Source organism: Platalea leucorodia (genome assembly GCF_965183815.1).
Source record: "Platalea leucorodia genome assembly, chromosome: 5".
Lineage (NCBI taxonomy): Eukaryota > Metazoa > Chordata > Aves > Pelecaniformes > Threskiornithidae > Platalea > Platalea leucorodia.
Window position 1 is genome coordinate 56,269,399 of NC_138827.1, and position 15,764 is coordinate 56,285,162.

The 15,764-nt window shown below is 36.8% G+C and overlaps 1 protein-coding gene across 2 annotated transcripts in view; it reads right to left on the reverse strand.

Moving 5' to 3' along the window:
* The window catches only part of BRINP3 (BMP/retinoic acid inducible neural specific 3), a gene marked incomplete at both ends in the record, with an annotated part of 205,626 nt that overhangs the window by 59,028 nt on the left and 130,834 nt on the right, over nt 1–15,764 (reverse strand). For both annotated transcript variants that reach the window (XM_082314485.1, XM_082314486.1), the window contains 2 exons: nt 1,188–1,424; nt 4,589–4,694. In XM_082314485.1, coding sequence (XP_082170611.1) covers nt 1,188–1,424; nt 4,589–4,694 — 343 coding nt within the window. The remainder of the gene's footprint in view (nt 1–1,187; nt 1,425–4,588; nt 4,695–15,764) is intronic.

Genomic DNA, 15,764 nt, shown 5'->3' on the forward strand with positions numbered 1-15,764 from the left:
TGAGATCTTCCAAACAGACTCAGGTTTAGGCATCAGGTCTCACTAAAAGTTACTACAACTGAAATCTTAACTCATACAGGTTCTTTTGAAATTCTCAACCTTGAATTGAGAAATCAGTCTTTAGCAATAAAACAACAAATATAAAAATTTAATGTATACAATGTACTGTTCACACTTAATTATTGTACTGATATATCTTCTTCTCTCCCACACTCTTCCCATGACCACTGAATAGTCTTCTTCCCCCTCACTTCTACTGACTCTTTCTACAACACAACTCATTAAAAATTGGTTTTTTGCTTTTTTCTGCTTCTTCTTTATCTCCCTCATTTTTTTTTTCTTGGTGATTTTTCCCAGGTCTGCTGAGCTCTCCTTACTTTTCCCACTGTCTGGCTAGACAGATGTTACTGATCTCACTGAGTGAGTTGTTGTAAAAACAGTTGTTCAGAAGCAGATTTTACCTGCGGTTCCCATTCTCTATGGGACTGAAAGTTCTGATGATCACAACAGGTGAAATGACTTATGAAACAAATCTCGATACTTTAAAGAAAACCAGTGTGGCACAAATGTGTTGTAGAGACAACATAAATAAGTCCAGTTTAAACAGAAATCATATGAAGAAGAAAGTTGCCAATAGTTCAGGATGAACGATTAACTACTTGGTAAATCAAGGGCTGGCTATGATCTCCATGTCAGCTTCATCGTATCGCTGGAGGGACAGGATAAAGGGGAAGTACAGAAGAAACTTTGACCCAATACTGAAAAATGGATGTGAAACGAAGCAGCTGTTTCAGCTGCATTACAGAACAAAAATGCAGAATACCCATATAAAGTGTATAACCTGACTCTGTTCCTCATTTATTCTGCTTTCTGCCCCCTCCAGTAAACTTCTTGCTCCAATAGGGACCAAGTCCTCACAACCCTGGCCTCCTCAAAGCATAGCAGATGAATACTCAAACATAGCTGTCTAAATCCTAATGTAATTACACAGACTGCTGATCATCAGGAGGTGAAGATAGCACTTCCTATCAGAATGTTATAATGATTAAGACTCAGATCCAGGATGCATTTAAGTATGTTTAGCTTCAGATGTGCAAACTATTCTGGAGGCTTCAGATGCAGTCTGTTATATAAATACTTTTTGTGAGATACAGCCAAACAGACAAAAATTTTATAAAACATCTCACCAGATTCTTCAAATTCACTGTTGTATGCATTCCAAGTCTCACTTATGCGGAGCAGATTTTCTTCCATGGCTTGAATGTCCATATAGGGACAGTTGCACTCTGGGAATTTGGGACCACACTGACACCAGCAGTCATTGTCCTTGCAGATGAACTCCCCCTCTGAATTGCAGGCAATATAGCTCAGAGCTGCCTGGACAAAATGTTCTTGTAGATACTCAGGAAGGATGACCTGAAGACCTAAAGGAAATAGAATAAGTATTATGTTATTAAATGCAAAGGAATGCTCGAGCCAAGCAGCTTCCCCAACCTATGTAACAAACAAACAAACAAACAAACAAATTATGAAAAAGGAAAATATATGGCTTTTTTAGGACAATTTACACATCTGTCTAGCATTTGCACTATGTAATATATTTCCTTTCTTAAGAAATAATTTCAGATATATTCCTCATATTTCCCTCTCAGTATGGAACATCCATTCCACTAACTAGTAACCTGTGTTCCTCAGATAGAACATTTACTGGTGAAATTTATTTCTAGGGGGGTTGTCAAAAACAGAAAGAAAGGATTACATCAGCTTCTCCTTGTAAAGAATTGTTGAATGAACAGCCTCAGTAGTAAGAACCTTGCAGTAGGGAAGCATGTGGCTGAATTAGAATCTTGGTACTAGCAGCTAATGCAAATTTTGAGAGTGCTGATGAAGGGAAAGCAGCCCTGAAAGTCAGAGTAAAGAGACAGTATAATCAGAAAAAAAGGTGTGAAGGTAAACATTTCCATTCTGTATTGGACTTGTTTTCCATGTTGCCTTTGACACAAGAAGATATATCTTGTCTAAATAACTCTAGTTATCTCTTCATGATCCTGTAGAGGCAAACTAAGAAAAATGGGAAAAATTGGGTTGGACGAAATCTTAGAAAAATAAAATTTGGCTGATATTTCATTTCTTATAACATCGGTATTTAACTGCTAAGGGACAGTCAATTGGATGTGATGGGTAGGTCTATAAAACCTTGAGAAAGAAAATTCATTCTTAAGTCTACTAAAGGTTTAGCATGGAGAAAGGGTGCAAAGTCTAGCTCCCATAGTGTTTAAAAAAACTCCTGATATGTCACAAATCCCTTTGCAAGGTGTTTTCACCCTTTACCCTGCTATGGCATGCCATGCATGGCCTTGCAGAAGCATATCACATTGAGGTATCAGAACCACAGAGCAGGTGAATCAAAAATTCAAAATATTTGTGACCAGATATTTAGACTTACTCATCTGAAATTTTTGACCATTGCTTACATAATCCCAATGATGGGAATGAGTATTTTATATAGAAGCATTTTAACGATCAGTCACTCTAGCTACATTAGTAATCAACCAAACAAAAAGCCACTGCAAGGTACATTGTAAGTTTTATTTATATTTATTATTTATTTTTTATTATATTTATTATTTATTTATTTATTTATTATTTATAAATATTTATTATTTATTTATTATTTATTTTTTATTATATTTATTTATTATTTTATTTTTTATTTATATTTATTATTTGTTGTTATTTTCTGTGGAAAAATAATATCTCTGGAACCAGTGGAGCTTATTTGTGGGCCAAGTAATTTGTCAGCATATGGATTGGTTATTTGTGATGTAGGTTTCTTCTACATAGGCACTCGGACAATTTCATAGAGATTTATCCCTTATTTTTAGGCACATAAAAATGATAGCTGTAACAGTAATTTCATAACCCTTCCCAGTTGAAAGCCATATCACAATTGCTAAAACCAGGTCTGTCTGTGCTTTCTTCTACCTCATGTCAAAATTTTTAAAACTCTGTTGTTACCTGAGTAAACCTTTCAACGTACTTGTATACTTGTGAAAAGCCTTGACATTGTGAAAGGAAAAGAAAGCCCAGACAAGCAAACTTGAGTCGTGTTCAATGCTTCCATGATAAGTATGAAATAGTTTATGCAGTTCTGACAATATATTTGTCAAAATGACAATCCAATGGCATGCGTCAAACCACTGTCTGAGGGATGCAAAAATTATTTTCTGAATTTTAACTGACAAACATCATGCATATGCTGGAAAACATTAAAAATCACAAATTATTTCTGGAAACACTTCATTGCATCCCAGTGGAAATGACAAATTCTTTTTTAAAAATATATATACTGTCTCTGAAAAGATTGTATGTTTTTATGGCTTTTAACCTATTCTGGAGAGAGAGAAAGGAAAGGGAAAAAAAAAAAAGTACATGGTTGTTTTAAACAGGAAGATAATCTTTCCCTGCCAGCCATTATTAACAATCAGCAACAACGTCACAATATATGTCCAAACGATTTATGAACCAATATGGAAAATTTTTAAAACTGGAAATAATTTCATAGCTACCTGTAACTGCAATTTTAAGAACTGTATTCTTCTCTTGTTGTATATACACAGATATATACACGAGTATATCAATTAAAGATAATTTAGTCTGCTTTCATATTGATAAATTGTTCATGCTACATTTGTGTAACTGAAAAAAGCAATTATTAAGGGCCTAATATCCTAACAAGTGACTTTCAAAAAATATTTATGTACGTAAATGCAGGTTGGGAAATGCATCTACTGGAATTAACATAAAATGAATTAGAAATGATGCCTTATTTCTTCCTTTTTTTTTCCTTTTCCTTTTCCTTTTCCTTTTCCTTTTCCTTTTCCTTTTCCTTTTCCTTTTCCTTTTCCTTTCTTTCCCTTTCCCTTTCCCTTTCCTTTTCCCTTTCCCTTTCCCCTTCCCTTTCCCCTTCCCTTTCCCCTTCCCTTTCCCTTTCCCTTTCCCTTTTTATTTTCCTTTTCTGTTTCCTTTCTATTTCTATTTCTCTTTTTTCCTTTTTTAAAAAAAAATATATAATTATTATTATTTTTCTAATGAGTGAGATGCCTAACCTTCCAGGTTTTCTTAAAATTCCCAAGAGGAGTCTTTGGACTCTTCATTATTTAGAGTCTTTCAAAATCTTTATCCTGATCCTCTGGTGACTCCATTTATTTCAGTGGGATGACTGCATGAGATGTAAGCTACTACTCAGTATGTGCAAAGCAGGCTGAGTACACTAAAGGTCATTGCCTGCTTGGTGGAATCTATGTGAATTCGGGCTGTTTAAAAGGTGTGCAAGCAGTTGCTAAATAGGGCTGTAAAATGTTAACAGCATTATTCAAATTATTTTCTGATGTGTACAGAAGTTGTTTCCATTTCAAAGGCAACATGAGTTACTGACATTTCCTTCACTTTGTCTAGAATGTGCTTATTGCACACAGAAAAAAAAAATTAAGAAACTGACCTTTTATGAGGTGGAAGAAAGAAAAACAAATAGTATGATAAATGTCATCCTGTTCCAAAACAAATTAATGAAATTGCACCTACATACCTTGCAACTGAATCTTATTTTCAGGACTCTGAACCAGAACAGAGCTGACAGAATCTAGGTTGTCATAGTTACTGCAGCCAAGAGGACCAGTCCGAGTTTCTGTTACCTGATGGTAAGGGAATGGAAAAGCATTTGCTGTATTATTAAAAACAGATTAATTCAGAAGCCTGTTTCATAAAATTTCCCTTTAATTCAGCTGGTGGTACATTTCAGACTTAATTAAGGTGAAATAGCTGATTTTAATTATGAAAAGTATGACTACAAATGATTTACCAGTACCACAAACTTCAGGGAGTGGTATTTCTGTTGCAAAGAATCCTCACAAATACTTTAGCTGACGAACAGTCTAAAGACGATTTATTTCTTCATAGCTATGGGAATTAGAATGAGTTTCATAAAAGTGATTCATAGAAATGATGACTGTGATTTTCACTGATGAAACTTGTGTACATGGTGACTCCTTGTTGAAACCATGGAAAAACTTTGACTTTTCTTGTGTGGCACAGCCAGACCCAGAAGTAAAAAACTTTTATGAGCTGTATTTATAATAGCGGTAGCAGTGGGAAAAAGGCCTAAGGTAACATTAGACATAAAACTCTAGACATCCTGCCTATTGTAATCACTGAATTCATGACCACCAAATCAAAATACAGCTAAATTAATCAAAACAGAATTGCAACAAGTAGAGCTCTGGCCTAACAGTTGAGGATTCTGCTTAGCAACGGGCAGTTAGTTAAACAAGTAAATAAATAAATAAATAAATAAATAAATAAATAAAAAGACAACAATGGAATACTATAGATAATTCTTAAGTGTCAACAAAATAATTATAAAGGTTAGTTTATTTTTTAAATGTTATCCTAAGCAAAAAAAAGAAAAAGGGGTCTAATGTAGTTTCTCATCAATGGAACACTGCAGCTTTTGAAGCACTGCTGTGGTGCCCAGAGGACAGGTGGGCAGCTCCACAGCAGACTAGGCAGCACCTCAGGTTGGTTTGGTTTTTTTTGTTTGTATAGGGAGTCAAGGAAAAAAAAACAAACCCTTAGGATAGACGGGTATACCATGATCTCACTTTTTTTAAACTGGATTGGGTGCTGTAGGAAATTCATGGTTTTGTAGTTCTTTCTTCTTTATACCAAGACTAGGCAGAAAGAAGAAAGCGAAAGTGGAATAAAAGTAATACAAACAGAGACATAGCAGGAAATGCTGGCCATGGGATATTGTCCCAATCTCCTTTACTGCCAAAGTGCAACCAAATCCTCTATCATACCCTCTCCCAAGCTGCTCCCAGACACTGTCCTGGAACTTCTCTTCCTTTTGCCATCTCAGAGGTTGTGTCCATAATTACCCTTATTTGGTGATCTGCCTCAGCTTTGAATACAACCACTTCTATACGGCAGGTATGGAATTCTGCTCTGGATCTCCTGGAGAATAAGGCTAAATTATGGCATCAAGGAGCTAATTTCCAAAATACACACCTCCACTGAGCTGCTGACTGACATGCAAAGAGACAACTAACATTAATTCTTATGAACAGAATGAAACTTGCTATTTTAACAATTTGTTTTGAAAGGAATATGAAGGTTTGCTAAAATAATCCATGAATGTTCATGTTGCTTAGGATTGCCTGGCTCTCTTGCAGTCTATACTACCACTGGCGTGCATGGGTAGCTGCAGAAGGATCATGCTATTCTTGAAATCACCGAGATTCCACATTTTCCAAGATCTCTTGGACTTTTGCAAAGTAAATAGAAAATTTTAGGCTATTTGAAGCTCTTGGCACCTTTCCATCACTTTGAACCTGTGTTACTGAGAGTGGAGAAGGAGACCCTTTGCAGTGCCAGCAACCCGTGGAGAGGACACACAGAAGTGGCTTCAGCCAAACCTGTTAGCAGAGTGTCAGCTGAGCAATGAAATGACACAGAGTCAGGATGTCTCTTCCCCGCACACATTTGGCAGTCGTTAATATCTATGCCAGGGCCAGATTTACTGTGTTTTTTTCTTAATCTTGAATCAGCAGACTCTTGCATGGGCATAAGATTTGGCTTGGACATGGCTGGACAATTTTGATTTACCTGTGATCCTTCAGCCCTCACCTTCTCCCAATAAGTGACGCAAAATTCCATTCTAAAATCTCATTTTTGTCTAGTACCCCCAGCCCATATACAGAATCCTCATCTATTTATACAATAACAAAGATGAACACCTACAAAGACAGACACCTACATTAAATCGGATAGCCAGAAGGCAATAAAAGAGGGGTGAATGTTTTTATGAGTTGTATCCTAGTTCTGAAAGATTACTCTCAGCATTTATCTATGCAATTCTTTATTTAAAGATCCATTTATTTTAGTGTTGTTTTGTTTTGTATATTATTATTATTTTCAACCATTTGTGTACAAGGCAACGCAGCTTCATAAAGTCAAATGAAATGTAGAAACTATAAAGCCAATTTTACAATTCCTATTCATTCTTGCTATTCTTATGCCTCCTGCAATCACAAAATAAGGAAGGTCAGTAAGTAGGTTTCTGATTATTGTGTCCCTTTTTGTTCATGCATCTTCATTCTTCATTTGGATTATGTAAGACATAGGTAGAGACTACCACTGTTTTGATTATGGGAGTGATAGCACTTGGTGTATTTAGGTGTGCCAAGAGGCAGAATGGGGAAAAATCATAATTAAATGGCTTTTTTGACTTCTTTTTTAGAGACTGGTTATATAAATCCAGGGATTCAAAAGAAAACTATATATAGGAAAAAAACTTAGCATGGTTAGATTTTGAGATGACTTGCAGACACTCATGATTGTAATAGGAAAGCAATAAAATATTTTTCTAATAATAACAATAAGAAAAAATACTCTATATAGAGAGCAATAAATAAGGACCTTTTCCAAACATTATGTTTTCACTCAGATCTATGTATTTGTATTATTCATTCTTTTACTTTTCCAAGTATCCTAGCCTTACTCTGTCAACTCCTTTGCTCTGGTACTCTTAGCTTCTGCATACAAAATACATTACAAGAAGAAAATCAAAATGTATAGTCCCAATATACAACAAAGACAGACTAAAGCAGGTAAAAAAACTCCAACTTTCCATGAATGACAGTTCTAGTCAGAGGTCAAAGCAATGTAATTACATATACTTTTCTATACTCTGTACAAATCCTACTCAACAAAGACTGTAAATCAGAAGAAAAATTTGAGTAGTTGATAAATGAAAGCCTCAAATTTCTGTCAAATTTTCTGATCAAATGCAAGGATTTAATTTTTGGGTAACTCATTTTGGTAACAAGGCAGACTACAGAGGGGAAAAAAAAAAAGATCCAAATGTATTGATTCTTGTTTGATCCAAGTGTTACTGAAATCACTGATGGTTTTACATTTTCTGTTTCAGGAACAACAGAAACAAAATTGGAAAGGCAATGGCACTTCTTTAATCATCGTCCAAGCAGAGAAGTGCGACTATATTCAGTCCCAAGTTCACAGCTGAAAAGTGTTTTGTCTGAAAGTGTACAATAAAAGATAAACCAAAAACAGGAGAGGGAAAGGTAAAATGTAAATGCAAAGAGTATGCTAAGATGTTAGCATAGTCCAGAAGTGACTGCATATGAGCAAAGAGCATCATAACCACATACTTGTTTTGTAAGAACTAGGCCTGCAGTCTGTAAAGAACACTAACTCACAAAGCAAAATACCACAGAACAAAGTTATTTAATAACTAAAACCCTCTAAGAACCAGTAACAAAATATGTGTGAAACCATCTGACATGAACCAAGCAGGCTATTCTCAAGTGCCTTGTTTTCAAAGATTATCACAGAACAGGTTTCCCTGGGCAGCAGGGTTTTCAGTTCCCAGAAATAAACTATAACATTTGGCATTAATGAGACAAATGCCTACAGTTTTCAGTCAGTTAAATCTCATAACCATGGTGATAACGACCTGATTATAAGTGCACTGAGAACATACCTCCTAGCACTTAAGCAAGGCTGAATTCTTGTGATATCAGTGGGTAGTATTTCCCTGGGAAAGAGTGTGGGTTTTTTTGTCCATGATAATTAAGCCTATAGAAGGCTTTCCTAATAAAAGGGAAATATATTTCCGCAGAGATTTTTTTCCTGGTGCATCCTTTTAAATGTGCATAGCTAATATTCCTAACTACATGCCCATGCAGAGGTAGTGTGCTGTCTTGAATAAAGGACTATCCTCTTCAGCAAGACTCTTTAAAAATGTATATTTGGCTTCTAAGGAAGATAACTAAGCCAACACAATGGAGAACTGGCCAGAGATGTCAAAAATAACAAGAAAGGGTTCTTCCCGTATGTAAGTTGCAAGCAGAAACAGAAGGAAAACATAGGCCCACTGTTAAACAGTAGAGGTGAATCAGTCACCAACAATGCTGAAAAGGCAGAGGTTCTCCATACTTTCTTCACCTCTGTCTTTACCAACACTGTTGGATCCCAGGCGTTGGGAACAAAAATCCAGGAGGATCCAAACATAGACCCACCATCAGTGAAGAAGGAGCTAGTATGTGAATTATTACAGGAGCTTGACCCCTACAAATCGATGGGCCCTGACACCATCCACCCAAGGGTGTTGAGAGAGCTGGCTGGTGTCATTGTGGGGCCACTCTCCATAATCTTCGAGAAGTCAAGGAGATCGGGGGATGTCCCAGAGGACTGGAGGAAGGCGAATGTTACCCTTATCTACAAGAAGGGCTCAAGGGAGGATCCGGGTAATTATAGGCCCATCAGTCTTACTTCAATCCCCAGGAAAGTCATGGAACGGATCCTCCTGGGGGTCATCACGAGTCAAATGAAGCACGTGATTGGGAAAAGCCAACACAGCTTCACAAAAGGCAGATCGTGCCTGACAAATCTGGTGGCCTTCTATGATAAAGTGACCTGCTCGGTTGACATGGGGCGAGTGGTGGATGTTGTCTACTTGGACTTCTCCAAGGCCTTTGATACGGTTCCCTGTGGCCTCCTCCTGGAGAAACTGATGTGTTATGGCCTGGACAAGCGGTCTGTGTGGTGGTGAGGAATTGGCTAACAGGCTGCACCCAAAGGGTGGTGGCAAATAGCTCTTTTGCAAACTGGCAACCTGTCACAAGTGGGGTCCCCCAGGGATTGATATCGGGCCCAACGTTATTCAATATCTTCATAAATGATCTGGATAACGGGATCAAGTGTAGCCTGATGAAGTTTGCAGATGACACCAAACTGAGTGGGGAAGTAGACACTCTGGAAGGGTGAGCCACCCTGCAGGAAGTTCTGGATAGGCTGGAAGAGTGGGCTAACAAGAACCTTATGAAGTTTAACAAAAAGACAAGTGTAAGGCCTTGCACCTGGGAAACCATAATCCAGGAGTGCAGCTCAGACTGGGATCCACCTGGCTAGAGAGCAGCTCCGTGGAAAGGGACCTGGGGGTTCTGGTGGACAGGAAGCTCAACATGAGTGAACAGTATGCTGCTGCAGCCAAGGAGGCAAATAGGATGCTGGGTTGCATCAGAAAGGGCATCACCAGCAGAGATAAAGAAGTCATTATCCCACTCTACTCAGCACTTGTCAGGCCACACCTGGAATACTGTGTACAGTTCTGGTCCCTGTTATACAAAAAAGATGCGGACAGGCTGGAGGGGGTCCAGAGAAGGGCCACCAAGATGATCAAGGGTCTGGGAAGCCTGCTGTATGAGGATAGGCTGAGACAGCTGGGTTTGCTCAGCCTTGAGAAAAGGAGGCTTAGAGGTGATCTCATCACCATGTACCAGTACTTAAAGGGGAGCTACGAACAAGATGGAGACTCCCTTTTTACAAGGAGTCACATGGTGAGGACAAGGGGTAATGGGTACAAGTTACTCCCAGGGAGATTCCGATTGGACACGAGAGGTAAATTTTTCACAATGAGAACAGTCAATCATTGGAATGATCTCCCCAGGGAAGTGGTTGACTCCGCTATGTTGAACTCGTTTAATACTCAGCTGGACATGGTGCTGGGCCATCTCATCTAGATTGTGCTAGAAAGGTTGGACCAGATGATCCTCGAGGTCCCTTCCAACCTGGTATTCTATGATTCTATGATTTTATGAGAATGAGACAATGCTAGTCACTTCAAAATAGGCAGCTGCATTCATGTATCTCTAAACATCTTCAATATTTTAAACATTAAAATAATGATTTAGAACAAACTCATCATATATACATGACTATTAATGGAAGAAGGTCTCTTCTGAATGATTGATGCAGACAGAATGGGCAAAAGTATGGAGGGAGGGGAAACCTGAAGTCTTTAGGATTCTCCTCTATGACTCTCCTATCAACCTCACTTTCAGGACTTGTCTTCCAGCCCATGTTCCCACACATTTTCAACCGTGTACATTCTGCATTCAGTGCTCATTTCACCTAAAAAAAGTTGATCAAATGAATAGGAACTAAATGTACTTTCTATTTAGAAGCGGTTCTCCTGCCAACTTTCATTTCTTCCCCCTCCCCCCAGGCTTACAGTTTTTCACAAAAGCATCTTTCTTTCAGCACTTTACCACACAATAGTTGCTGATCTGCTGTCCTACTTGTGTCATTAAGCATATTAAAAGACTCCCACTAATTAGTGTGTAATTAAAATAAATCAAATCTCCTGAATGTTCCAGGCACTGACACTTGTCCTGCTACCAGCTAGATGAACATTTCTGAAGAAGGTATAGACAAACCAACAACACCCACAATGTTAGTGGTTGGATTAATGTTTTAATTTTTTTTTTTTAATTGCCAGCATTCTAAAGCAATGCCTTATAGGCATGTAACATTTTCAACACATTTTCTAGCAACAGTATTGCTAGCATAGGACTGACTTTTTAATTTGAAGAGCCTGCTAACTCAGGAGACTTGGAATCGCTCCCATCATATTTTTCTATCATCTGCTGTTCTAAGATGGAACAGAAACAGTAAACTTGATCTTTCCAAAAATGAAATAAATTGCAAAGTTTCCATTGACTTCATTAGAAGTTGAATAAGGAATTCTTGCAAGTTTTTGGGCAAGGAAATGAGTTTCAATTTCACTGAATGCAGCAATAAAGCTTCTCAAGAGATCAGCGTGACCCCTTCATTCCGTCTCCTTTGTTTCTACATTCTCAGGAATTTACTGTGAACTAGACTACTACATTACAACAACAATGAACTTGAAATGTATTATCCCCACATAAAGCATAAAATACCTTGGAAATGAGAAAGTTCTAGGAATTGGAAATGAACTCAGATTATTTGAATTCTGCTCTATGTTATATTCTTTAAAAATATTATGATTTTTTAGGGCTGTTTAGGTTCATCTGATAGGGAGCAATCACCTGTCTGTTCAAGTCTATTCCCCACTATCTCAGAGAGCAATTTATTATCTGTAAATTCCAGGAGAATACACAAGAACATGGAAACAAGTCTTTTAATCTATGCTGTGCTACAGGAAAATGAGACAAGAAACCAAGACTGTCAGGAATGCCTCAGCTCTCAGCTAGCAGGAAACATATATAGGTCGAACTAACTTCTAAAGATACTTGAGATAGGGGTCAGGAAGGGAGGGGAAAATCGTTACTCCTTATGCTGTTCTGTAATGCCGACTCTGCAGACTGTGCAACACTCCTGAGGCTATGGAAAATGAAAGTGAGGATTTACCCCAGCTGAAATCACTGGCAGCATTGACAGTTCTGGCATTGGAGCCACAATTTTCCCTTTTCAAGGACATTTTAAATCCACTGCATGTCAGATGCCATGTTCCCATGCATCCTTATGCAAAGCAACAGGGAAGTTTGCAGGAAATGAGGCTGTTTGTTAGCAAACCAGTCAGGGCAGCAGTACCAGAGCCTTTATTTCCTGCACTTTCAGAAATCAAGGGTACATCAGCCTTATACAGACAATAAGGACAGGCATTCTCTCAGAAAGAAAAAGATATCTCTTTTAATCAATTTTGAAAAATAGATGAAAGTGAAGTTCTCTTATGGAGAAGTAATAGACTTAGCAAAAATGTAATAAAAGCTGAGTATTTTGTTTCAGTTTACATTTAGATACTTCTGCTTGCCCACATCTTACTTAAATGAATACTAATATTTTTTCACAACTTTTTTTGCCTAAAGAGACAGCTGAGCAACAAACAATAAATGAAATCTGTATATTTTGTTTAAAAGATAAAATTAGAAACAAAGGGGACAGCAAGATACAAATTAAAATAATATTTCATGTTCATAAAAATCTCAAGGCATCTGCAGAAAGCAAAAGCAAAGAAGCTTACTGAAGTAAAGCCCAATTCCTCCATCATTTTCCAAACAACTCCATTACTATATAAAGCACAAAAAACTCCAAAGGAATCTTGGGGCAGATACTGTAAAGGGAGACCATCTACCTACATTTAGCACAACTACAAAATCCCATGCAAGGACTTCCCAAGATTATTAGGATTTATATCTTCATGGCTCAGTTCCAGTATGGAATGCTGATGTTAATGGGATTTTTCATCGTATCCCCATTAGTTTCAAGAAGACAGCATGATTTGGCTATTTATAAGACTCACAGATATTTTTTGTCATAATAATACTGCAGTTGAGTGGAAAATAATTTTCTTAGGTTGGGAAAGCGTGAATAAAAAAATATAGTGCTTCCTGAATCAGAATAAAATGTTAAAATGTTCTTTTTCTTTGTGAAAAAACATGAAAAAGAAAGTCTAGGTCAATATAAAAATTATCTTTGGATAATTTGGAAGAATTTTACCTTTAATGTGGTCAGTTTTAAAAATTTTATATATATTATACTTTAAGAGAAAAAATAAGAGTAACTTGTGCTAAAGAAAAAATAAGTGTTAAAGCTAACATTAGGACCTAAAAAGAATATAAAAAGGATTTAAAGTCTTTAAGCTCAAAAATCAAAGTGATGAGGGCAGATTAATTAAGAAACAGATTTTCCATGGAGATCCTACCTATGATTATATAGTTCTGTGCAATTCTAAAACTTAGTTGCAATATTCTCTTTGGTAATATCTCTAAAAATTTAATAATTTAAGCTATTTCCAGGTCTTATATTTCCTCCCCTGGAATGTATGTAAACTCTTGATTTATTTTTGCTGTCCATAGCACCACAGTTCCTAACACTCTTCACCTCATTTACTGTGACAACTGCAGCAGGACATTTTGCATGTCCACTTTATTTTACCATACCCCAGCCAAACTACCCCTTATGGGGTTGTCATTCTAATCTCTTGAAAGAAATCACATTACTGTCCACAATGTGCATGTCTGCTGGCTTGCTCTCTGCCTGGGTCACATATATGTTTTTAGGGATTTATTTTTAGATTGTATCCTCATTACGTCCTGCCCATCTATTCCCTCTGGTAAACGATTGTAACACATTTGCCCCTTCTGTCTCACTGGTACTGCCAAATCTCAATTTATAATTTTGCAAAAGTCTTATTTTTATGCTACTGGGTTTTACATATTTTCCTGAATATTTGAAGGCCTGCTTACAGAGTTAACAATTACAATTGATCTATAATTTAATCATTAAGTCCCTGATATGATAATCATATCAGGTCTTCAAACTAAAGGGAAACACTTGGCTAAATTTGTTTTAGAAAAGAAAAGCAACTTTGTACTGAAGCTCTAAACCTCATTTCATATGGATGTCTCCTCAGTGTTAGATGACTAGTTTAGGTATATCGCTCTATAACTTTGATTCATTATTCTGTTCCATTACTATCGTGTAGTTTCATCTGTGGTGAAAGCAAATGTTCTGCCTTTAAATCCCACAAACTTATGAAAAGACATGGAAACAACATCTGAGACCAGAATCTGATTCCAAACTTTGCTGCAGTAGATATGTACATCATACATAGTGCATGGCTACAGATTATAAGATTCTTACTCAAAGTAGGCCAATAGGATTGACAAACTTGTTCATTGTATAAATTATAACAGATTTAGGATTCAGAAATCAAATCTTTAGCACTTACTTCTTAAACTAAATGTGTATGTTGCTTGTTAAATATTATGTGATAGGAAAAAGCATGTTCAAATATTCATCTGCAATTGCACTTGAATCTCCAATCAAGAGCAAATACCAAATTAGCTAAAGAATAGTAAACCACAAAGGACTTAGTGTTGAATCTATTCTGAAGCATATATGTTTGCTGATGTTTTCTAAATCATTTATGTGAGTTAAAGGAACAATGCTTATAATCAAAGCTAATGTAAGCACTCAGGAACTCATTGCAAGACTCAAAAGTGCTGGTTCTTACTTTGATGAGTGAGCCATGGCTTTTATATCATTCAAGCAGGTTTGAGGACTTGACTTGTGAGATCCTCCCAAGATGTGGGAAATCTTAGTAGCGTTTTGGCTCACTGTCATCCAGACTACTTCTGAATTCACTGTAGTGCTGAATGTTAAGGAAACCCTTCAGGGCTTGTCTACAACAGTTTAAATCTGAGTGGTCAGAAAAGAATAAAATTGGTCCTCATTTACCATGCTTAATCTTCATATGGAAATTACTCATAGCAAGAAAAAGTCTCCTAGAGTCTCCCTATTTCTATTCCAGCTGCTATTCTAGAATGCAGAACCATCTATGTTTACAGGCTGGTTTCAGATAGAATTAGTTGAGGAAGCACCAGGGAAGAGTGACTGGGAAAGGAAGCAGTTTATTTGGGATATTAGCTTTCTATATTAGGTCAATTTGCTGCAAGCCCGAGGTGAGGGTAAATACACCAAATCTGAGGGTTTATTTGATTAAGATACAGAAATTCACACAGTTCTACCTAGAACTCTCTACTATGAACCAAACAATTATTTTAATAATTAATTATATGTATATAATTAAAAATTACTCTTCAAGTAGTAATTTTTACGGAAAACTTGCCACTGTGATGATGAGCACTATTCTAGATTTAAAAAAATGATTGGGAAAGGCAAGGCAAGAGGAAAGAACCAAATCTGCAAGTGAAGAACCATATGAAAGAAAAGTGTTTGGTTAAAAATAAACCATAAGCTCCTAACACTTTTACCAAAACAGAATAAATTTCCCTTTTTATTCCCTCTGAGACTAGTTGTATTCCAGATTTTATTCTATTGCCTTTCTGTTATAGATCAGAAAGGAGGACTGAATCAGGTTTCTCATTTCAGTCAGAATTCATTGGAAATGAGAGTTG